The 25220-nt window shown below is 45.0% G+C and overlaps 2 protein-coding genes across 4 annotated transcripts; both read left to right on the forward strand.

Annotated features, from left to right (window-relative positions):
* The first annotated feature begins 1876 nt into the window (after window positions 1–1876).
* Window positions 1877–13506, forward strand: akirin1 (akirin 1). The gene is made up of 5 exons (XM_066717545.1): window positions 1877–2503; window positions 9592–9738; window positions 10995–11129; window positions 11475–11546; window positions 11671–13506. Exons 1-5 carry the CDS (start codon window positions 2299–2301, stop codon window positions 11679–11681), a joined length of 570 nt encoding a protein of 189 aa, XP_066573642.1. The 5' UTR covers window positions 1877–2298; the 3' UTR covers window positions 11682–13506.
* Window positions 13507–15883: 2377 nt separating this feature from the next.
* Window positions 15884–24198, forward strand: rhbdl2 (rhomboid, veinlet-like 2 (Drosophila)). 3 transcript variants are annotated; one of them, XM_066717548.1, is made up of 10 exons: window positions 15932–15949; window positions 16428–16531; window positions 17481–17561; window positions 18169–18346; window positions 19630–19778; window positions 20186–20298; window positions 20756–20856; window positions 21041–21101; window positions 21707–21768; window positions 23156–24198. In XM_066717548.1, the coding sequence occupies exons 3-10, from the start codon at window positions 17497–17499 to the stop codon at window positions 23336–23338; spliced, it is 912 nt and encodes a 303-aa protein (XP_066573645.1). In that variant the 5' UTR covers window positions 15932–15949; window positions 16428–16531; window positions 17481–17496; the 3' UTR covers window positions 23339–24198. The 3 variants fall into 3 exon arrangements, with proteins under 3 accessions (XP_066573646.1, XP_066573645.1, XP_066573644.1); XM_066717549.1 differs by lacking the exon at window positions 16428–16531 and having other exon boundaries at window positions 15884–15949; XM_066717547.1 differs by lacking the exon at window positions 15932–15949 and having other exon boundaries at window positions 16167–16531.
* The last annotated feature ends 1022 nt before the right edge of the window (window positions 24199–25220 follow it).

Consider the following 25220-nt stretch of genomic DNA (forward strand, 5'->3'; position numbering starts at 1 on the left):
TTCTGGGTCTAATGACACATATATAATGGAGTATACAGTTCATGTTTCTCACATTTTGTTGTCTTGATAAAATGAAATGATAAGCTATTGTGTAAGAGATTGCAGATGAACTGGTCTTTTCCAGAGAACATGCCGGCCCTTGCAACATCTCTCTGCTATTACAACAACTCATCAATCAAACATGAGTATTGTGACACCCCAGATTATTTACTCTGATCTTATTGGGAATAAGTAACTAAATTATGATGATAAAATTACTAGAATAATACTTCAGCAGACAAGTTCTTCTCTGGGGCTTTTCCTCCAGGATGATTACCCAGTGAGAATAGTATGTTTCTTTTGTTTTGTTTTTGTACTGAAACTGACACTACCTGTCTATCCGTCCAAATGCCGGCCTGTAATCACAGAGGTAGAGACCGTCCTCTGCAGGAAAGGAGGTACTCTGGAGTGGGCGTTAGAACAGATGGGTGACGTGTTTTCCTTGGACTGTGGGAAGACAAAATATTTTTAGAGTTTTCTAAAGTATGCTGTTTATGGATTTTACTGCTGGAAAGCACTTCACCATGATGCACATCCTGTAAAGAAAATAATGGGAAGAATAGATTTGTGCAGGTTTTGAGACCTAAATGTACTACAGCTCTTAAGTCTCAGTCCTAATTTCATGTCACTGATCCTGATATAGGAGAAGCTCACCAAAGATCATTGCTTTAGACCTTTTGAAGAGCAGAAATGGATGAGTAGCTTTTTGATTGTGTGTTCTGTTCTTCCTCTGTCAGTACAAATGTTGATGTTTCTCAAGGTTGAACACATTATTATTATTATTATTATTATTATTATTATTATTAAAAGCATATTTTCCCCCTCCATGCAGTCATAAGTTGCATATTGCTCTGCCAACAACCAGGCCGAGTCATTAACCTGTTTACAGCATGAAACCTGGCATCTTGTTAACCTTTGGTTTTTTTTCCTCTCCCTTTAATAGACACAGAGCACAACACATCAGACAAAACAGTTATATATGACCCTGTGAGTAAGAGAAAGTACTTGGCGAGTCCACAGACAGCCCTGCTTTCTAAAGAAAAACTCCCTGCCGCAAATACATCCTACCCCCATCAATCAGGGGAGGGAGAGAGGGAGAGAGAGAGAGGATCGCCCATTTGAAAAACTCATGGTCTGGGGGGGAAGCTCCATTCATTCAGCCCACTCTTTCGTCTGGCATGCCTTTGACATGCATCACAAAGACCCATTTAAACATGTGGGGCTGTGGTACTCTTACAGAAACGCACATGCACAAATTCTCATAGACGTCATTTCATTATATTGTTCCCTTGTTAAGAAAATAAAAGTTTAACTGGACTCAACCAGTGACCTAAATGGATCTACTGTACTGGAGAAAATACGTAATTAAACTTGAGTTTTAATATATTAACACCTATATCGCATCAGTGATGTAGCTGTACTTCTCAATTAATTAATTAATTAATTAATTAATTAATTCATTTCTTATTGATATCCTAGGCTGTACAATTTCTCATATTAATAACAATGTATAGGCCTATCCATTTTCATGTAAATGTACATATTTTTTATAGTGGCATTTGTGTGCGTTATGTTGTTGTCTCTGCTATACTAACGATTCAAGCTCCCAGCGCCAGCAGGGACAAGTGGGTTCAGATGAGTTGACATCCCCCCCCCCCCCCGACATGACGATCTCGCTAAAATAAACACAGGTCATACGATTTGAAAGCCCCGTGAAGAGATGTGGATTTGACACAATGTCCCAATTCGCGCACAATGCACTTCACACCTCGCTAAGTAAACCTGGCTCTATTTAAATCCGTTTCAGCCTCCAGAGTTACAGTTTGAGTTTGACCGTGAACAACAGCACTTCCTCCAGGGGGGTGCGCACTCATTCCACCCATTTCAACACTCGTTCTGAGAGGGATTATTTTTAATATTAGTATTTCTCCGTCCACATACACCTTTTCAATTTGTGGTGGAAAAGCAGCACCTCACGCCTGGAGACAAATACAACTACATGAACTTCCTTTTACGCTCCTGGTCCCCCCTTGGCTCGGAAGTGGCTCGGTCCTCCATTGTGACGTCGTCAATTTTGGTGAGAGGCTCGGCAGTTGGCAGCTCAACCCGGCCGGAGACGCCATTGTCGGCAGCAAAGGGAAGGCGGACGGAGGGGAGTTTGGCTCATTTCTTCCCCCCCTCAGGTGGTCGTGGCTCTTACCCTCCGCTTTTCGGTGCCGATCCCTGCGCGTCGCTCCCCCCTTGTTCATCGCGGCAGTCATGGCGTGCGGAGCCACGTTGAAGCGCTCGATGGAGTTCGAGGCCCTGCTCAGCCCCCAGTCCCCGAAGCGGCGGAGGTGCAACCCGCTGCCGGGCACTCCGGGCACCCCGTCCCCGCAGCGCTGCAGCCTCCGCGGGGCCACGGAGAGCCCCCAGCACTCGATGTCGCCCCAGCCGATGGGGGGGGAGCACCGGCTGACTCCGGGTAAGACGCAAACCTGTTTATTTACATGTGAACGTACGGACCGTAAAGTGACTTGTATCTGGCTGGGGTGGTGGTGGTCGGGGGGGAGGGGAGTAAGGGTGGAGTAGAGAGAGAGTAGAGTAGAGTGGAGTGGGGGGGTCGCAACGCTGGACGCGCAGCTTCTGTTAACGGACTATCTCTGCTCGCCCCTTGGAGGGAGATTGTACCCGTCCGTCCCCGACTGGACTCTGCTCCCGAACCGTCTGGCTCGCCGGGGTGCATTGTGGGTGTTTTTCTGAGCTGCTCCAGGGTAAGACTAGCCCGCATCGCTGTCGTTTTGCCCCGACCAGGAGGTGCGATGCTGGGGTTCGGGCTCTTGCATTGGCGTCTGGAAGTCGACCCTGATTTGCACCATTAAGAGTTTCCCGTGCTGCTCGAATCGAAACTTCTCCACCCCGGCGGCCTTTGTTCGGGTTAGTGTTTTTTTTTTTTTGGGGGGGGGGGCGGGGTGCAAACTTCACAAAGCATGCTCCAAAATGAAACTGGTCCGAGACGGGCATTTGTGCAATCGAAACCATTTTTTTTTGCCCCCCCTCCTCCTCCTGGATGAATGCCGCCCTTCAGTCCGCCTCGGTACAGATCAATAGAGCCGCGTCCGTTCTCGAATCTCCGCGCCTGGCTTTGATCGGCCGCCTCGGAAAGCGCTTTTTCGTCTCGCAAACGAGCCTCTCCTTCTGCACGGCGTCCAGCCGCGACTCCAGCCGGCCCTGCGCGTCTGCTGTGGGTGCTAATGGAGGCCGGTGGGGGTGGGGTGGAGAAGCGGCTCTGTTTCAGCCGCTTCTTCCTGCACTTGAAGAATGTCGCACTTTAAATTCCGGCCTTTCTGTGCCGTGCATTGGAGGCGCACAATGCGATTCAGTTTGAGGGAAGAAGAGCCAATTCGTGGGAGAGAATAGTCTGGCATCGAGGGCGGTTTTGTCATTGCACAAAAGCATGCATTGTTGCTGCTTTTTAATAAGCTGATTTCTTTTGTTACGTTCTTTTTATTTATATATATAATCCTTTGTAAACTGTACACATATATATATATATATGTGTACAGTTTACAAAGGATTACAATAAAGGGTGCCCAACTACCGTGTTTTAAAAATCTAAACGATTGTCCAGCCCGTCTGCAGGGTGGTGGGGTCACAGTGGGCGATCAATATGACGCTGAGTAGCTGATCTTGTGCTCAGTCCTTGGGCTGTTGTGTCTTGTCACTTCCACTTGACTGTAGCTCATCTGCAGCTGATGTCCTCTCTGGCTAAACTGTGCACTGCTCTATCTTTCCAGACACGCTGACATTTGCTTGATTTAGGAGCTTGTTTAGTTAATTCTCGCCGTCCATGATTCAGATGGTGTCTCTCTCAGCCCCATTGCCCACGCGCTATGAAAAGCAGCCTCCTGTGAGAATTGGACGGATGGGAGTCCACTGGGGCCGGAGCTGCTGGAGATAATTACCTGAATCTTGCGGAAGAGTTCCTGGAGAATAAATGTGCAAAAGACTTATTGGCAGGACTGATTCCTCAGGGACTTCACCCACCCCAGTCTGAATCCCAGGGACATTTTAGTTTTTCTATACACCATTTTGTTATCTTAAATCAGGATAGTCTTTAACTTACATTGACTAGAACTGAAGAAGGATTCACTATAGTCCGAGAGAGGCAACTGCCAGAGCCAAAACTGTCATTCAGAGTTTTATTCTAGTCATTATCCAGCAGACTGAAATAAATATTATTGGAATTATAAATAACTTTTTAGATTCTTCTGCCCTAGTGCCATGTGTGTTGGAATTCTCTGGACTCGGATGCTGTCTTAGTCAGTGAGGGCTGTAACGACGTGCCGATAAGCGGCGAGTGTGGGGTTTGAATGCACAAACCATGGCCTCGCAGTTCGTCTTCTCTGTGGTGAAAAGGCCACTATTGGCGAAGAGACATCTGCTTTAATTTAGCACTGATGGATTTCTGAATTAGCATGTTAGCCAGCCACCGCAGTAAGGGTTGGCAATTAGTGTTAAAGGACTTTAAGAGGAAGAAAAGGAGGGTGCGGGGCCTGCTTTAGTGTGAATAAGAGCTCCTCGCATCACAGAGAGATTCTTTTAAAAACGGTCACCCGTTCCTAATAGTCAGTTTTGATATAAGGCTAATCTTGCAGGAGGGATTTTAACGAATGTAAGACGGACAACTCGTTAAGGCTCTGGTGTGTCTTGAGTTTTGGGTGGCAAAGTCAGTTCAGTTTTGGGGTTCTCTTATTTGGACCCCGAGTTTATAAACCCCTAGGACTCGACTTGACTCGTGATCTGCTGATGTTTGAGTTCGTCCCGCTCCTCTGCTGCTATCCAGTTTACTGCGTTTCTGTGGCTGTTCAGCATCGGCGCAATAAATATTTGTGTCAGTCCCACAGGGGTACTATATCGGCTCTGTGGGACTCAATGGCCACTCCTCGACATATTTAACCATGTAGCAATGGCAACCACTTCACAGTCTTGTTCGGGAGAAGGGGGAGGTCAAAACATCTGCAAATATACTGGCTTGTTTGCCAATGGTAGTCAATGGGGGGTGAGTGGTAGGAATTCAAAGATGAGTTTGGATGCCCTACTTGAGGCAAATTCCCCACAGAGTCTTTATTGGACAGAATAATGCTTATCCAATTATGATTAGGCTGAATTAAATGTTTAGGCATTTTTTTGGTAAGAAGGTTGATGCATTTCAGATTTTAGAAATTTAAATTGGTACATTTGTACATAAACTCTGTTTGTTGATGCAATTTTATTTATAATCAGGTGACGGATTACAAACCAAGCTCTTGTGATGTTTTGTAATTTTTCAGTATCCATAAGTACTGGTGATAAGGTCTGCTCAACGCTGTGTAGCATAATTGTCAAACCCTCCCCTTATTCTTCAAAACAAAAGAAAATGTGAGTTTTGCAAAGCAGTAGGATTCAAGCAATAAGACCATGAAACATCTGCTTATAAATTCACCTCCTTCCTTGCATCCCCCCCCCCCCCCCCCCACACCAACATCTTTATAGTCCATTATCCGATTGTCTATTATGGCCAGTGGTCCCCCTAGATCTTGTCATCCGCTGGGAGGGATGGTTGTTAATTGTGTTGAAACATGTTTGGCATAAATACCCATGGCAGTTACATGGCTATATTGGCCTATAAAATGCAACGATATGAGCTTTATATGAAGTCGGAAATGGATGGTCACTAATGTTTGTTTTTGGCAGGTTGTATTGCTTTTTTTGTATTTAAACGGTGTCTGTTCGCCACGCTCAGGCCTGGAGAGTAAGCAATCAAAACTGCCTAGATAGGATTTCGCACAAGCAGGCAGAATTAGCTCTCTATGATCATATGTAGGCTTTTCTTTCGTTCTCCAGCGGAAGGATGCAACGTTGCATTTCCTTTGGTGCACTTCTGTGAATGCATGTGTGATCGCTTCCTGTAGCCGGGCCGGTGCTTTGTGCTTGTTGTGCTTCAAGCAGTGGCACGGGTAACTCGCCCGATAGGTGGAGGCCTGGCTTTAGGGAAAGGGTTGCAGTAGATTTCGTAGCACCAGTGCCCTTGCAGTTTCCCGCAGAAGTCACGTACTGGACTGAGGTTTCTTGCTGGTACCAGTACGTCCTCCTTTTCTGGCTGCTCAACAGTCAGGTTCCCGGGGAAAATGTGACGCACTCGTTTTGATGTGTTCAGGTTTGAGGTCATTTGTATTTCTCTGCTGGTATGAACCTCGGGGTATATTTATATTCTTATGTATTGAGCTTATTGTGTAAACCCCCTTTGTGCATTGTGTGCATGTTTTTCAGTCTCTACACCGAGGTGTGCTTGGCAGGGGAGTGTTGCTACTAGTTTTAAAATCCAAATTGAAAGCAAACTGATCATGAGTTGGAAAGTAATACCAGAACTGAAACGAGGAGAGGTTTGTGTAGCAGCAGATTACATTGCTTCGGTTTCTATGGAGATGTTCCTGGCAAGAAAGATGGCTTTTTACCACCTTTTACACATTCGAGTTATTGTGCGACTTGACCGCAGTACAGGGGTTCTGTATTGCGTTTGGAAAGTCCTTCATCATGTCTTGCAATAGTGGCCTTGCAACGTGCTTGAAATGCTACGAGATCCGTATCTTTCCTGTCCAATTAGATTCGTTTACGATCGCAAAGGAGCCAGGCCTTATTTCTCTTCCTCTTGTTCAAATGAAAATGCCGGCTGTGAAAGACTAGTTGCAGTTAAGATGTGCGTAAGTTGGCGGAGCCCCCTGTAACCCGAGATCGCAGCTCTCAGGTGTGTGTGTCTGTGAGTACGTCCCAGGAGGTGAGACCCCCAGGATCTCGCCCTGCACTGAATAATTCCAGATGCGAGCTTCTCCCCCACGGCCCTAATGGCGGTGTTGCTCCATCATGTGGTTTATAGCATCACATTAGATTTAAATCCAGTGTCTGATAGCTGAGATATATTATTAAAAACCCTTTATCTGACATTGGAGGAAGTTTTAAAAATTAAATCTACATGTCCAGAACTCCCCATTTTCTAACAACCTAATTGGAACATGCGTCATATTTTTTAAAAAGGCGTGTAATTTCCTGTACACAAACAAATCCTTTTAATAGGTCTGTGTAATGTATATTGTTCCAGAGATTAATGGTCTCCTTGATTTATGCCCGTTCTGCATTTTGGCCCAATATTCTGAATTCCCACAACTCCAGTCGGGGCATGCTTGTGCAAAAATGACAGATGAGTTTGTTGCCTCTGGCTTAAGACTGCCAGAATTACTCCTACCTCTTCCCTCGCAACCCGATTGCAAAATACTGTGCAAGATACAAAAAACTATTTAAAGGCATCTCAACTATTCCATATGGTTACATTTTGGATTCTAGCTATATAGTTACAGCTTCTGTAACGCAGTTTAAAAACCAGTCTGTTCCTCTTATTAGGTTTGCTGTCTAAATGACATCATGCCTCATGGTCTAGCAGTTTCCTCCTTTCTTTAAGAGTCACAATCGAGGGAAAATCGGACGACTGCGTTTAAGATTAGTTCATCGAAATATGGGATCATCAAGTTAATGTGAAGATGCAGCCGTATCCAAATGGTGTTATAGGTTTAATTTCCACTTATTGGGGGGGGGGGGGGGGGGGAACCAAGTGAAAATTTAATCATGAATAATTGTTGAAACCCAAAACCTCAGTCCAGTGCCGGTGTGCTGTACTGTGCAAACTGACAGTGATTGAGTCAGCACTGACGGATTTCCAGTTCAGTCCTTTTCTCTGCCTGTGTGAACTCTTGCCTGATCTACAGTACAAAACACTTCCTGAACTCTTTAGTGTCCCAAACTCCCCTCATTTTGCTTCAGCACTCAGGGGGAAAATGAGTGTGAGGCTTTCTCTCAGAGGGGGAGGGGGCTGGAGTCTGATTTTATCTTGCCAATCTCTTCTGCATGGAGCATTGCATCACGAGTCTCTCTCGGTGGAAGAGTCTGTGATTGATCTTCCTGTTGGACCGTTGGGAGGTCACCCTGTTGCTAGGGCTGTGGTGCGCGGGGGAGGGACGTCCACTGAAACGCCTCGCCGCTGTTCCTGGGAGCGTGTTGCATTAACCCCCAGCCAAAACCGACCGGGTAGACTTCTCACTTTGGAGGTGGGATTAGGGGGCATTACACGGCCCAAAAAGATAACTTAATTGGCCGTTTCTCAATATTGTAGCTGTTTAAAAGGCTGGAAAGAATCTGCCTCAAATCCTAATGGTGCGCAGTCCCCCCGCAATCCACTTATTTCTTATTTGGCCCAGAGAAAATGGCACAACATACACTGGTGGTGGGAGAAACCCGTTAATTACTGTGCCACTATAATGTGTATATTTTTTAGCTCATTTGACAAGTTTTTGTTTGTTTAGCGCAGTTTCAGACCATCTTAACTGTTCCCCCGCCTGCCCTGGCTGGTACTGTCACAGATGGAATGTGTGGTCCGGCCACAGGAGAGCTGGTCCATGTTGTGCGTGGCTAGACTCGGGTGGTTTGTATGTGTCGGGCATCACTGGCAGCTCCAGTGAGGGGAGGGGGACGGCCAGGCCTGCTTCTCCAGTAAAAAGCAGGGACGGTGCACTTATCAGCCCAGCATTCCCCAAGACCTGAAAGTTGCCGACAGGTTGGCACTGCCGAGCGATGCTGTATAGATGCAGGAAGCAGCCTTTGTTTGCGTCTTGTGTGTTCAGTGTCCGTTCTGCTTGGCTGGTGTCTCTACGGCCCACTTTCCTCCACACTACTCTGGGAGCATCCTCAGCCTGTTATCAGCTGAAATCCTGATTTTATCTGGGAGTGGTTGCTTTCTCGACATGCATTATTTAAGTTGGTGTTGGGTTTCTCTCACCTGATAGCAAATGTGATAAAACAGAAGTGAGTGAGAGGATGCAGTATTCAGGCTGGGGGCGGTGGGGGGTTGTGTGGTGTCCATTGACATCTCTAATGGGGTGGGGGGGAACCTTCCAGGACAAGAAGGTATCGCGATGGTGCCGAGTTACAGTAGTCCGCATTGCAGTGCTGGATCGGTTGAGGTTGGGCATCGGCCTGGCATCTTCTCGGGGCTCAAGGGTTCCACTTACAGATTTGCAGGAATACTAGTTAAAAGGCAGGGATGGCCGGCTTCAACAAATCAAATAATTTTCAGTTAATACCTGTAAACCACACCGTTGTTTAGGTCACCTGTTTGGATAGAGCATGTCTGTATGAGACCTGCAGGCTAGTCCTGTGGGTGAGTGTAGTTTAGTGTGGCTTTGACATGATGGCACAGGTTCGCCCTGCAGTTTTCCGTGGACATCATATCCAGTGTGTTGTAGTTGCATGTACTGGTATTGCATCCCCCCTTCTCTTAATCCTCCGCTATGGATTCCCAGGTAAATAACTATCAGTTATCGCCGACAGCCCTCGAGCTGTTCCAGATACGCTGGCGTGATTTATAATCCGAGCTGCTGGACGCTCGCCTCGTGTGGGGGAGTGCCGGGGCACGGCCGAGACGGCGCAGAACAGGCACCGGCTCCTCGATCTCATCTCTCTTCTCTCTCTCTCTGCTTTTTACAGAACAGATCTTTCAGAACATCAAGCAGGAGTACACCCGCTACCAGAGGAGACGGCAGCTGGAGGTGTCCTTCAACCAGAGCGAGGGCGGCAGCTCGGGCGACGGACCCTCTCACAGCGCTGCGCTCCCCTCGCCCAGCTCCCCCCCAGGTGAGACCCCGGAGGGAGAGATGCCTACGTGCAGCAGGGCTAACCCCTGCTTCTCATTCACCGCCTGAAAGACTGGAGGCTTATACACGTCCCTTGATTAGTCCTACGTATAAGTGAAACCTTGTTTTTCAGCACGTGCTATAAGACTCGTGTTTGAGCCTCACACAAGGGAATGATCCATAATTGGCGAGTAGCTGATGTCTAATACACGCTTATTCTTTCAACCCCTGTGTTTGGAGCTGATGTGTTAGTTAGGTTGAGCTTTAGGACTCATTCTGTGGTTGCTCCGTTGATGGGAGTTGACATTCCCATCTGGGGTCCTGCCAAGGGATGTTTCACAGCCCTGGGTGTTGGCAGCGTCACCCTGATTTCTCTCCCAAAGAAAGCTCCCGTTCTGTGATTTGGGCGGCTGTCTCGCAATGTTGTGCGCAAGTGGAGTTGTAGTGCTCTGTGCAGCTTCCACTATAAGGCATTGCTATAAAGCTACATTTGTTTTTGTGTTGGGGAAATTAAAGGGCATATTTTCTGATTTTAAGGTTTTCCTAGGAGTGGCTACAGCCTCCTTTTCCCACTTTTAACCTGTCCAGAGTTTTTCCTTTCTTGCAGGAGATCAGTTTTATTTAATAACGCACAAGGGGGCAAAGATTTGTCTTATGCCAGGATATTTATCCCCTCTGATTCCTTCCACAAGTCCAGATACCCTCTTAACTACAGAAAAGCGCTATGTTAACATAGTCCAGAGTTTGTGTACATCCTGCTCTCCTTCAGCCCCACCATAATTGGCCAATAAACAAACCCAATTAAACCAATCCCCTCCGCTGTTTCAGAGTACAGTCAGGGCTGTGATGAATCCGGTGGCAGCCTTTTAAAGGTCACATTTTTACTGTGATTTGATATTACATAAAGAAATGTAACCAGAGGTACATATTAATACACAATTACTACCCTATGGATTTAGTAAAAATCTAATTCATGATGTCACAACATCTTTTTCGCAAGAAACCGGATGTGACCGCAGGAAATATCCCAGTTCAGTGAGTTCCCTGGAAAGCCCAGTAGATGGCAGCAGAAACCTTAATAACCATGACCTGTGAGGCCTTCAATAAATACCTGTATTTACATGAACCAGGGGTTCCCAAAGTGAATCCTTGTGTTGCTGAGGATTTCACTAAGTATGAGATGGACTTCGATGTTCATCCCTAATGGGACCGTAACCCAAATCCGACCTCTGAGTGCCGTGTGCTGTTTGTGCCCAGGTGCCCCCTCGGTTAAGAAGGACCAGCCCTCGTTCACGTTGCGGCAGGTGGGATTCCTGTGCGAACGGCTCCTCAAAGACCACGAAGAGAAGATCCGTGAAGAGTACGAGCAGATCTTAAACTCGAAGCTCGCAGGTATGGCAAGGGGTTCTGGCTCCGTCGGCAACTACTAACATCCGTGTCTCGCCCCCCCCCCCTCCATAACGTGCCGGCTTTTGCCGAGGATGCACACGGTCAGCCTCCTCCTCCTCGTACACCATCCCATCCTGTCCTTTTGATTTAGCGGCCCTGGCTCCCGTGCTTCAATCCTCCCCGTTTGTCGCACGGCAGAGATGGGCTGAGAGTCCGGCCCCGATAGCGGCAACAGAGATCTAGGTGCCATTTGACAGATTTGATCTGATCGGTTGTAGTCTGTGCTGTCCCTGGATGTGTGTTGAGATGCTACAGTTGACTCTCACCCTCTCTCTCCTTTTTAATCAGAACAATATGAATCGTTTGTGAAATTCACACAAGACCAGATCATGCGGCGATACGGAGCGAGGCCGGCCAGTTGTAAGTATAAACGTCCCGTATGGGTATATTCATTAACGTTAAAGACTGAAATGTCTTAAGTGTTCCCCTCCCCTCTCGGATTACATCTGCCATCGATTTAATCCGATTTCTCCTTCTCTTGCAGACGTCTCTTGAAGGATCCCGTCAGTCGATAGGTACCGGCTCTCACCTCGACAAGATGGCTGCTGTACTTCTCCCCCCCCACCCCCCTCTTTTTTTCTTGTTTATTTTTGCAAACTGTCTGGTGCCATGATTTATCCACGTTTTTAATTCCTGGAAGATAAAAATTTGCTGCCCATGTTACCAAAAAGAAGGAAACTAAAAGAGTGCTCACTGGAGAGAGAGAGAGAGAGAGAGAGAGAGGGAGCGAATCCCCCCCCACCCCAAGGCTTCGAACTTTTGCTACTGTGACTCTTCTCTATAACCTGCCAAATTCACTGGTTTTGCTGCAGCCTTTTTTATGTCGGAGGTCACCCTGAAGATGTGGATTCTTCCCTTCCTTTTACTCTGCAAATAGTCTTTTTTTTTTTTATGTAGATACTTTTTCAGATTCTGTAATTCAGTGCACTACAGTTACTTGTACAGTTTTCCCCTCGTTTTTGTTTGATCTTTCTCTGGCCAAGAAAGGGAGGACCGCACGCTATATCGAGATTGAAGTTCATCCTTTTAAATGATTGTTCTAATGCTGTAGAAATACTTATCTGAACTTTAGGGTTCAAGCATATACCAGGTTTTTAGCGCTTGCTTCTCGGTGAATACTGACCCAAGACCTCGACGTCGCTCTGTTCTCCTACGATCTGGAAACGGCTGGTCTTGTGCTTTTGTGTAGATTGGGGGAGGGGGGAGGGGGGGGGATTGTTTAACATGTTATCATAAACTGCAGAATCACAAGTTGGGAAAGGACTGATTCTTAAATGTGCATACAGGCCCTTTTAAGACGTGTGACGCAACCAAAAACGGAAAGCTGGGCCTGGTGTTGAAGCCCTGCTGCGGGGGCCGTGGGCTTGCGATGGAAGGGACAGTTTGAATGTACCCCAGTGGAGAGTCCGATCTTGAAACGGCACGACGAGGCGAGAGAGGAACGACTGGCTTCAGAGACGGATTCATGTGTACAGATTTTGTTTGAGGCTTTTTGCAGGGACCAGGTCCTTCTGACAAACCTCAGTGTTTGTGAAACCGCTGTGAACCCAGTTTGGATACGTTTGTATGCTTTTTCTTTTCGGTTTGTATTTTGTTTTTCTTACACTTTACATTAATTGAATGTCATTTTTCTACTTATTTTGTTGTAGTTTGGAATGTATTTACACGGGTAAAAGTGTTATACCTGCCCGTGAAGTACATTCCAACAGTATTGGTTTTCACTCCTCTCGAGTGCTACGGTATCACTGACTTATTTTGTTTTGGAGTCTGAAGAAAATGTCCCTATGACATCATACTCTCGAATGTAAACAAGACTACCTTGTATACCTTCAGTTAAAACGTTATGCTCTGCTTTCTGTTCAGGCCAGCATTAATGCAGCTTGAAGTTTAAAAGCCCCAACCAAGACTAGCTGGGTTTTAAAAAGGCCATTTAGGTATAGTTGTAACAATGCAAACAAACTTTAAGGACCACAATGTCATAGCAATGCCTTCTGTCTCAATGATGCAGTATTTTTATTTTCCCCCAGTTTGTTTTTAGATAATGGAATTATTTGAATTGTAGTGTGTACATATATATATTTGATGCATATGGTAGTTGGGGGGGGAGGACAGGCTGTCATTTTGTAGCAGACGATGCCATCACATCGGATTGTGGATGCAGTTTCTTTGGTTGATGGAAGCGATGTACACCTACCGATCGATGGCTTTTGGAGGACATCTTACCAAAAAACAGCGACCTTTTCTTTGTACAGATTTTCTTTTTATTGTGTAGTGTTAACAGGTTTAGTTGAGCGAAAAAAAATAAATACATTAAAAACTACAGCTTGGTGTGTTTTTGTCTAATTGTGTGTGTAAAGTCATTTAATTAAAGCAGTATCTAACACTTTTTAGAGCAATTTGGTTTATTTAGACATTCATCTGGTGTCTGAATTCAGAGGGTTTGTTTTGAAGTTTTACTCAAATCGGTTCTTTGGACTAGAGTGCATATAGTCCTTCACCCCCGCTGCTGCTGCGATAATGCACTTCACTCCATGTTGCAAATTAGATTCTTCGCAATTCTGCAGAAAAGGCTCCAAATTGGTTTTGATTCTGAGGGTCTTTGTGCCCCTAGTTCCACGGGTCAGTGGTGTCTCCACAGGTTTCAGTCCCAAAAGGTCAACATTCAAATAAGTCTCCTGAATTCCACTAGAATACTTTTCAGTGTTGATTTTGAAAGGCAGCTTTAGCAGCTGAAGAGAGACACTTTCACCATATTGCACATACAAAAATTCAGATTTTGATTTTTTTTCCAGAGCTGTATATTCAACCACTTTATTGGCATGCCCGCATTTGTTACAAAACAAAAGTAACATTCGATATAAAACAATATGTAGGATACAGATTGTACATTTACAAGAATAATTAATACAACACGTTCAAAGGAAGGGGAGAAACTCGAGCACAGTTTGGAGACCTGTGTGCATTTGTGGCTACATTTTCCCTCGTGTTGTGGCTGTTACCTCTTCTGCAATGTCAGCGGTCTCTGTTCCCCTCAAACTATTTTTAATTTGTTCTGTTTTGTGTAGCTGAGAAATTGGGAACCTGACTGGGATTTCTAAAGCATCTGTCCTGTTTGTATTCAACACCGTCTGGGGCAAAGCGTGTCTCCAGGTTTGTCTGGTCTTCACCCCCAGGCAGTGCTCACATAGTCTGTATTTCAGTCCCTTTCTCGGTTGATCTCCAGATGTTTGGGAGAGCTGTGGTGGTAGGAGTCTGGGTCGCCCTGCTTCAAGTGCAGCCAGTAATTAAGGGCTCTTTGGACTGAGACACAGCGTGGGAATCACCCGGGTTCGCCTTGTCATCCATTTTTTACAGCGTATCTGAGGAGCTTCAGGATGTTTGTATAAAAATCAAAATTATTTTTTCTACTGGACCTTTTTCCAGTCAGAGTTTGGAGTGCGGTCCCAGACCTCGCTGCCGTGCAACAGGATATACGCAATCGCACTGCCAGAGTTTAATCCAGATCTTTACTGATGCTTTCAGCTCATAAATCCTTTTCTTTATGACTCAGCCCTGCATGCTTTTTTGGTCAGTGATTTAAGGTTCCCAGAAGAGCTGATGAACAGGCCCAGATAGCAGTAACTTGCCGTGTGTGGTTGTTTATCCTAAATTGGTATAATTTCCCCTGTAATGTGGAATTTTTGGGGAAAGTCTTCATTTGACTTTTGTCCAGATTGAGGTCAAGGTCCCAGGTTTTACAATATAGATGTTAAAAAGCTCACTTCGGCTGCTGTTTATCTTCACACTGCATGTGGTCCCTGTGTGGACGTGGATCTAATGACATCAGACCCCCTGCCCCCTATGCCACTCTGAAGGATTTTAAGGTCGAGTCCTGGGTGCCAGATGGAGTCAAATGCCTTTTTAAAGTCTACAAAGCAAGCAAAATCTTTCCCTCTCCTGTCTTATGTACATGTTGATGTATGAGGGCGTGCAGAGTGTGAGCTGCAGGACAGTGTTTACGGACAAATTCCACATGTCTGTTCTGGAAAAGTATCAGATTTTGTTTTGTTTATATGGCACTGTTGGTCTTTACATGAGTTGGGCAAGAGTTGACTGGCGCTTGACTTTGTGTGGGTGGCGGGTCTCCTCGCTGGGCTTGGTGGCGGGTCTCCTCGCTGGGCTTGGTGGCGGGTCTCCTCGCTGGGCTTGGTGGCGGGTCTCCTCGCTGGGCTTGGTGGCGGGTCTCCTCTCTGGGCGGCGGGTCTCCTCGCTGGGCTTGGTGGCGGGTCTCCTCTCTGGGCTTGGTGGCGGGTCTCCTCTCTGGGCTTGGTGGCGGGTCTCCTCGCTGGGCTTGGTGGCGGGTCTCCTCGCTGGGCTTGGTGGCGGGTCTCCTCTCTGGGCTTGGTGGCGGGTCTCCTCGCTGGGCTTGGTGGCGGGTCTCCTCTCTGGGCTTGGTGGCGGGTCTCCTCTCTGGGCTTGGTGGCGGGTCTCCTCGCTGGGCTTGGTGGCGGGTCTCCTCTCTGGGCTTGGTGGCGGGTCTCCTCGCTGGGCTTGGTGGCGGGTCTCCTCTCTGGGCTTGGTGGCGGGTCTCCTCTCTGGGCTTGGTGGCGGGTCTCCTCTCTGGGCTTGGTGGCGGGTCTCCTCTCTGGGCTTGGTGGCGGGTGGCCCTGGAGCAGCAGCTGAAGTGTGGAGAGAGGACTACCTGGGAGGGGGCGTGTCCTCTCCACTTCCTGGGAGTGACGTGTACAGGTGTGTCTTCTGCTGTTCAGAGCCGCGGGGAACAGGTGAGGCTGCCGCTTGAAATGAAATGCAAAAAACCCATAAATATTGCATCAATAAGCGCTTTATCGGCGGGTATTGATTCTCGAGTGACATTATAAACATGTCTATGTATATATATATATATATATATATATATATATGATTGTGTGTATGATTGTGTGTATGAGAGAGAGAGAGAACAGTCTATTTAAGTTACTCCGCGGGAGAAACAAGAGGAACAGACATTTGCCGGGTTTTTACAAAAGTATTCCATCCAAATAACTTCTTCATTAATGCGACTTCATCATAAATCCGTGTGTGTCTGTGCAAAGGGAAATGCACGGCTCTGTAGCTGTACTCGGGAAGGCTAAACAAACAGTCGCCTGTTTGTGTGTGAAGGGGGAGGAAACTGCAAGGAAAAAACAGCCAGGACCCATAATTAAGATGGCAGGAAGAAGGAAAAAAAGTATCAGCCCTGACGCGGTCCTCCTGTGTGTGTAGGTTCCTGCCCAGATAGCAGGATGATTTGAATCATTGTTATCAGATGCAAACGCAGTGAACAGGGATGGGATTGCATGTGTAAAAGTCTGCCGTCTGGACTGAAGGTAAGTCTCCGCTCCCTCCTCTGCTCTCCGGGAATAAAGATAAAGAGGCTCAAAAGTGTGGAGTCGCCGGATTTCCCACTGATGCACCCTGGTCTGATAAACTTCATTTTACAGAAAGGTGGCCGTTTTGGGTAATTGTCTGTGATGAAACGGGTATTGCACAGTACACACTGTTTTTCAGAGTGGTATTTGCTTTGGCTGTGCTCCTGTCTTGTATTAGAGTTCATTCATGTATTTAAAGGAAACCCATGTTGTTTTGTGACTGAGTATGGCATTTTGTTAGTAAGTTTATCTATTTATTAACAAGATATAAGTTGTTTCAAGATATCAAATATAAGGAACTGAGAGCAAAACATTTTTTTCCAAAAGATAAGGTAGCTTTTTTGGGGGGGATCTAGTTACTCATTGGGCACATTTAAAGAAACATCAGATGAATACTAATTAGTAAAAACAATAATAATAATGTTCCACAACAAAGTACAGTGGAAAAATCTAACATTCAATGTAATAGAGTTCAGATTTCTATTCCTTCTCTTTTTGTTCAAAACCAAAAAAGAGCTTTCTGTCAAAATCCCCAGAACTCATGCTGAGTGTGATTCATGCCTTTTTCAGATGCCTGCTTTGTAAAATATATCCTAAATTGTGCTTCTGTCATCAAAGCTGCTTGTCTATATTTAGATTTAACCTTTTATTTTTGTATGCCAATGTAGAAACCTCAGCATAACACACATTTAGGGAGGAGAGGAACTTTCTCTTGGTTATTCGAGGTATAGTTCAAATTCTGATAAATTGTGGAGCAAATACGACTGCTGTGATTTACAGAGTAACACGTATGCACAAGTGGAGCGTGCTGTAGCAGTACACCCACATAAGCAAACTTATTCTAGTGAAGAATAAAACACAATTGTTACTGAAGTAAGAGTATGTGCTTTTGTTTTTTATTGACCAGTATTAACCCAGGAACTATGGATCCAGAAGAAGGGAGTCCATTTACTCCAGACGCAGAGCGGGTCGAGGCGGACGATGTCGGGTTCGTACGCTTTGGGGAATGTAGAATTCCACGAATTTTCCCTGATTGTCCATGACCATTTTACCCATCAACGCACATGCTTCCCATTAACACATTTGCCTACACACACTAAATTAGTGGACACAGAACAAAGACAATATTATGCTGCTGTGCTTTCTAATTAGATCAAGGAAAAATATATCTTTAAAACTGCAGGGGACTGAAATGAGATGTTTAGAACGACCACAAGACAAAGTCACTGGTGAAATTGTACTGTAAAATAAAAACTACTTTTTCAAACAACAGAACTAGTTTGTCTGTACTGACCATCAGTTTAGCATTGCTATAATCTGTTCAGGCCACCCATGATGCGTTTCTCCTCGGCAAACCACAAGTTTTCCAGGTATACTTTCTGCTAAATAAATCGGTATGCAACCTTCACTTGGTCAGTGGCTACAAATAATATACACTGACTGGAAACAGGAAACTAGTGCTAACCATTAGGTAACGCTTGATAATAAATGTGCCGGGGAAATGTTTAACCCTAATAGTTGGGGAGAAAAATAAAGAAGTCATTTGCACACGTGGCGATGTAACTTGTCTGATGTGATTTTCCCTGATATTCCAGGGATTCCAAGACCCGTACGGACCCCGAGGAAGAGACCGATGCAGGGTGTGGGTGGTGCGAACGCTTCCACATCTCTGTCTCCAAGTGGATTCTTCCGGAAGACCACAGAGAGAGGTATCTGGAAAGAGCCAACTGCTTCCCCCCTCCCATTTTCATTATTCTCATCAGCATCGCGGAGGTGAGTTCTCTTCCATTTTAAGTCAACTTTGAATCGAATACTGTGACCGCCTGAGTCACAGGCCAGTAGTCTGTTTATTGGTCGTGCCTGAAAGTTTTCACACCCTTCACTGGAAACGGTCATTCAGTTAGTGATTTGAAATATGTAACCGTATCCAAGAACCCAAGTCCCACATGCGTGTTCATAACTCCTCGTTCTCACTCCTTCAAATCCTCTACAGATCGCAAATTGACAGATTCTTGTGGATCTCATCAACATCTATCCACAAATATATTCCTGTGTGTGTATTTTTTTGTGGGATGTCCCTCCATGTTACTTTTTGTGATTTTTCTAGTCCAAATCAGTTTTACTTAAGAACATGAGAAAGTGTCCAATCGAGAGGAGGCCATTCGCCCCATCGTGCTCGTTTGGTGTCCATTAATAACTAAGTGATCAAGGATCCTATCCAGTCTGTTTCTGAATGTTCCCATATTGTCTCTTCAGCCACATCGCTGGGGAGTTTGTTCAGATTGTGACGCCTCTCTGTGTGAAGAAGTGTCTCCTGTTTTCTGTCTTGAATGCCTTGAAGCCCAATTTCCATTTGTGTCCCCGGGTGCGTGCGTCCCTGCTGATCTGGAAAAGCTCCTCTGGTTTGATGTGGTCGATGCCTTTCATGATTTTGAAGACTTGGATCAAGTCCCCACGTAGTCTCCTCTGTTCCAGGGTGAAAAGGTTCGGGTCCTCAGTCTCTCAGTAGGACATTCCCTTCAGACCTGGAATAAGTCTGGTTGCTCTCCTCTGAACTGCCTCTAGAGCAGCAATATCTTTCTTGAAGTGTGGAGCCCAGAACTGTCCACAGTATCCAGATGAGCTCTAACTAGTGCATTGTACAGTCTGAACATCACTGCCCTTGTGCTCAATTCTACACTAAGGATGATCCACTTCAGGTTGATCATCACCGCTTGAAGGGACATTAAAATAAATCCTAATAAAAAAAGTGATCAGGCCTGAAAACCCCCCAGGAGGTGGTTATGCAACACAATGCCTCCTTTCTGGCTGAGTGGGAATCGCCTCATACTCATTGATGAATGACATGTTTTTAAAGCTTGTTTAACCCGGTCTAACGCAGCCTAGAGAGAACAGAGAAGATTCCAGTTAAATGAGCTGAATTAAGATCAGGTGGTGTAAACATTTACTGCCTCCCGAGTTCCTTCTTCAATATGGGTCACCTGGGGACAAAGGCATCGGCCAAATTCATTATGATGATGATGTTTAAGTCACAGACTCACTCCTTGTCCTCACAGCTGGCCGTGTTTATCTACTATGCTGTTTGGAAGCCCCAAAAGCAGTGGATCACCCTCGGCGTGGGCATCTGGAACAGTCCGCTGACCTACCGGCCGGATATGAGAAAGGAGGCCTGGCGCTTCGTCTCGTACATGTTTGTCCACGCTGGGTAAGGCCATGTAGTTAAATGACATTTGTCCGGGTTTAAACGGATACTATGTAAACAAACATTTCCCCTTCGGAAGATTCAAAATAAACTCTTGTTTCCTGAAAGCATGATGTGGTTGCCACCCCTGGGCTTGATTGTTTTTGTTTTATTTTGGCTGGAGAAGACAATTGTAAAATGCATCCAGGCTGTAGCTGAATAATCCAGCGGGCAAACCGGCAGTCCTGTGTGTCTCGCCCAACCTAATAATTTAGTTTAAAACCCATACTGGTCAACATGACATTACAATCCTGAATCAGTTTTGGAAACCATTCCTGTATTATCAGTCCACAATAACAAACCAACAGCTTCTCCCTCTCCACCCTCCAAAGACATCCGTGTTTGAGATGTGGTGTGTCTTGTCTTGACAGGGTGGAGCACATTGTGGGCAATCTGATCATGCAGCTGTTGCTGGGCATCCCTCTGGAGCTCGTCCACAAGGGCTTCGAAGTGGGCATGGTGTACCTCTCGGGAGTCATCGCAGGTGCGGATCGAACCCTGGCGCTTCCTGTGGGTGCTGTTCAGGGTGGTGGTTGTTATTAATAATAATAGTATACTCATTAAGGGACAACTTCTTACTTAATCAATAACAAGGGGAGCTGATGACATGGCTTCCACTCCAAATCCAACCCACCACCGGTAATTCCTCCATTACCGGCGATTCCCTTCCCTCCTAAGCCACTGTCTCTGAATTCACACAGGGAATTCAATCTGGGAAACGCTTAATATCTCACACACTACTCTTCATTGCCGATCCCTTTCAAACATGCTAATGTACCCACTTATCTCGATTCATTATTCTATTCTGATTATCCCCGGTAATCGTAACCCTGTCATCCCGTCTCTTTTGCATTTCCGCAGCACATGCATTATCATCTCGTGTGGTTTTTCTTTTTAGTGAAGCATTAAAATTCCCTATTTCTTCATTCTTTTTCACACAGGTTCACTTGCCAGCTCCATCTTTGACCCCTTAAATGCCCTCGTAGGGGCATCAGGCGGTGTGTACGCCCTCATGGGGGGGTACTTTATGAATGCTGTTGTGGTAAGTCTGTTTTATTTCTGGTTATGAATGTAGGAGTCAAATATGTTTTCTATTTGATGACAATTGGGGTTAAGACCATTATTTGCAAGCTAACAGTCTGGTAACTGGGATGGTTGTGTGCTGTTTGTAGTCCTGATGAAATGACAATTGTTACTGACGTGTGTTGCCATTATTTCTATTCCAGAATTTCAGGGAGATGATTCCGCTGCTTGGAATTTTCAGAATTTCAGCAATTGTTCTCATCGGTATGTGTGTTTAAAATGCCGTACTATTTTAGTTTTTTTATTGAAACCTGCATTTATAAAAAGCTTTGGTTTTGTTATGTTATCTTTCAGATGACTTAAAAGCTTGTTTCATTACAATATTATTTGTATGCATATCAATGCATAAACGGGGTGTGACATGAAATGAAAAGCCTCATCTTTAAACCTGTGTGTTTGTGAAAGCTTGTCTCCTTATCCCAGCGATGAAGCACAAGCCACAGTCCTTTTATTGTTAATGAAGGATGTTACGAAACTGCAAGGAAATTACCTGCGACTTGATGCGTCTGTCAGCTCTGCCTCAGAGTCTAAAGCACTTCTAATGACTCAGTTTTGTTGACATGAAAAAGGCTGTATTAGGTTGTGGGTTATTCTGTCGTGCCCCCAGTGTGAAAAACAAAATGACTATTAGGAAAGTAAGTAAATTGAGAATTTACTTTTATCTTAAGTAAGATGAGGCATTACAACTAATGGTATTAAAGCAGAGTGAAAAATGATGTGAAAAACACTAGTGTATTTCATTTATTTATTTTATTTACTTTGACTAAAGTCGTAATCTCTCTCCTGTCGATGTTCCATTTGTATTCCAGTGGGGACAGATGTGGGATTCGCTCTGTACAGGAGATTTGTGGTTCACGAGGCCGGACTTGCGGTAAGAACACCACAGAATATACCCGAGAAGAGTCAGATTTACTATCCTTGGACATCTGTTGAAGAAGTTCATGTCCTTGTGTGTAGTGACGGAGATGAATGCAAGTTTTAACACAGCGAGGCGTTGAATAGCAGACAGATGGCAGTTTTGCAGAACCACAAAGCTGGTTAGTATATCTGACAGCTCTACGGTTTGAAGCCAATGCGCTGTCGTTGTGTACGGATGGAACGACCGCTATGACACGGACTCGCTAGCAGACGTCCCCCTGCCGACACCCTGAACTCTACCCCACTGACACGCATTCCCAATCCCTCTCGCTTCAGCCATTTTTCTGCCTTCCCCCCTATGCCCACTTGAAATGCAAATAAAGTTTTGGGGAAAAAGTACACACAAAGGGAAAGATTTGGCAGGGAGGGGCAGGCAGAACCTGTTTGGTCGCACTCCTGGGGCTCTTGTGTTTGTGCTGCTGCCATCTCGCAGAAACGTGTCCGCACATGAACAACCACAGCTTCCAGGAGAACTCGTTTATACGCACGCTGCTTTCGCTGAAGGATGCTTTTCATGTAAGGTCAGCCCTGGGATTTAACTCGCACGGGGCTCGTAGCGCAGTGTGTATTTGCTCGAACCCTTCCTGTCTGACGGGCGTGTCATGTTGAATATGAGTCACATTCCGATTAAGGCACCTGTGCCTAAATGCATGAGAAAAAACGCAACCATAGTGAGCCTCCTCTGACCACTGCTTTCCTAAAAACTGACTTTGTATTTCCTCCAATGCTGCTTTTCTTCTTCTCCTGGTAGTCATCCCCTGTGTGACCTTCTCTTCCTTTTTCCGAAATGAAAAAGCTATCCCTTTAATCTGCGGTCTTCTCGGTTCGCTCTCTGCTACTGTCCTACACTATTGCAGCTTTAGTGCATTCAGGTAAGCATCTGATGTTTCTCTTTACTCAATCCTAACCTTGAAGAATGTGTGCAGTTGGAAAATATCAGTTTTGAAAGATATTTGCACCGGCTCTGAACCTGACGCACTTTATCCCATTCTGGCACCAATTTCACAACTCTGTTTACATAAACTGACTGATCAATTCATTCTGTGTCCCATATCTGCATATCTACTTTGCTGGAGGTGCCCTTTTAAACGTTAAGTGTTATTTTCAGAAGACGAGGAGTGCAATTCACTCTGGAGGAAAACGATTAGAGCCACCCCTCTCCCCACACAACTGAAAAACTCTTACACACAGTTGTTGAATAGGCACACTGGATGTGTAGGCAAATTGTATTGTGATGTCAAAATCATGGGGGGATGGGAAGTCTCTTTATCAACCAGGAAGCTGCAGTAATGACTCTTTCAGATGGAGGAGATGTCTCATTTTCCCCTCGCATCTTGCAGGTGTCCTTCGTGGCTCACATCGGGGGCGGCGTGGCTGGAATGACGGTGGGCTACGTGTTCTTCAGCAACTACAACCAGAAACTCCTCAAAGACCCCAAGTTCTGGGTCTGCATAGTGGGCTACATCGTCTTCTTCCTCTTCGCCGTGCTTTTCAACATCTTTTTATCTCCAGCTCCAGTCTGACCTCCCCTCCCTGCAATCTGCATCGTCAGGAAGGAAGAGGGAGAGGTTTGGAAGCAAGTTTGTGTTACAAACTCTCGGGTCATACGAGACAAGATCACTTTTATTTGACCCGGTTGTGTCTGCGTTTCTCCTCCAGACGATGCCCTTTCCATCTCCTCAGGAAGATATTCTAGCATTAAATTGGACTGTTAATTAGACTGTTAAAAGTCTGGACTTTTAGACCAGAATTTTATATATAAAACAACCAGCTGTAAAATACTTTGTTGAATTTATGATGTTGTAAAACTGATTTTAGAATAGTTTTTTTGTGTGTGTGTCTTGGATTAATAAGCATTTTTTTGTTGCATGTTCAGCTGGTCTTAATTTGTCTCCTGTTTATTTTATACTGAAGACTATTATTGATCTACCTCACCAAGATATTGGTGCTAGGAATACTACCTTTTAAAAATACACCTAATCTTGTTGAAAACCGACACTATAGTTATTTTGGGGGGTAAGTGAAAACTGGGGGAAATTATTCTTAATTATGATACTCCATACAGGGTATAAGCTGTTGGGAAGGTTATCCCTGTGTTGTGTAAATGGGGTGTAAAACAAACTCCCCACAGTGGGTAGTGTAGCACTAACAAGTCTCCTTTTATACAAGACACGGATGTTGATTCCAGGTCTCCAGTTTGGTTTACTGAAGGTTTATTGATTTCAAACCTGAAGAAGTTTGCATTTTGCAATCGTTGCCAAACAGTCTATCAGTTCAGTGATTATTAAAGTAAATGCACATTTCCTGTACCGTGTTGTTGATTCGCTGTACGTTGATGGATAAACCAAAGGAAGCAGATTTTAATAAACTGTACGAATGCTGACCTCGATCTGAGTTCTCTCTTTGGTCTGCTCTCTGACAGCGGCCTGATCTGTTCGGCGGGAAGGAGGTTGAACTGGCATCACATTTAACTTGGTGAAGGTTTACAGTGTGTTGTGTTTAATCGCAGTAGAGGGCAGCACTTACCAGTATTCGTTTTTTTTTCCCTTTGTATGATGATGTTCAGCACGGTATCATCGGCACATTGACACCTTCCCATCAGTGGGTTGTAATTGGGAAACTAAAAATGTAGAGGATGAAAAAGATGCAAATAAGGTTCTCTGCTTTGTGTGTGGCTAATGCCTATAAATTAAAAAGCTAGAGAAGGTGCCAGTGACAATCAGTTAATTTTCATGGTTACTGTGTTTTGTTTCCTGGTAATCTTGTCATGCATTTATTAATATGTTGATTAATCTGACCAGTCTTTACATTATTGTTTCATGTGAGTCGCAGCATTACTGTTTAACAAAAGGGTGTGTTGTATAGGAAGCAGATTCGCACCTCAGTGGCATTGTTTATGTCGTGCCATATGACGACATGTGAGATGTAATGCCCAGGTTTCATTTTGTTTATATATAATATAAACATTGAGTTAATATAGTGCATTGGGGAAACTACACCTCATCCAATTTGGGGATCCCAAGCATATTGTTACAAGCTCGTTGGTTGTGCATTACTCCAGTACAGAGTGATTTATATCCACAGATATCTTTCCATGATGGTACAGCTGTGAAGATACTTGTTGTAAGTGTTGTATGGCTTATAAAATCCTTCAGACTAGTAACTCAGCTTTCAAACCTTTGGAACATGGTTATGCATGAAGTTCACGTAGATGTAGATCTTTTTCTTCTCATTGTGTCATGTTTTTGTAATGTATTTGGCAGACATTTTGTCCTGTTGCTGGTTTTGTTTATTCTGCCTGGATTTGAATTCTCAGTGGACTAATTTAACATGGGGATGTTAAATTGTGCTTCTTAAACTGCCCTTGGTTCCCCTTGAGAGATTGACACACAGCCCAGCTTTATA

Source organism: Amia ocellicauda, chromosome 11 (genome assembly GCF_036373705.1).
Source record: "Amia ocellicauda isolate fAmiCal2 chromosome 11, fAmiCal2.hap1, whole genome shotgun sequence".
Taxonomy (NCBI): Eukaryota; Metazoa; Chordata; class Actinopteri; order Amiiformes; family Amiidae; genus Amia; species Amia ocellicauda.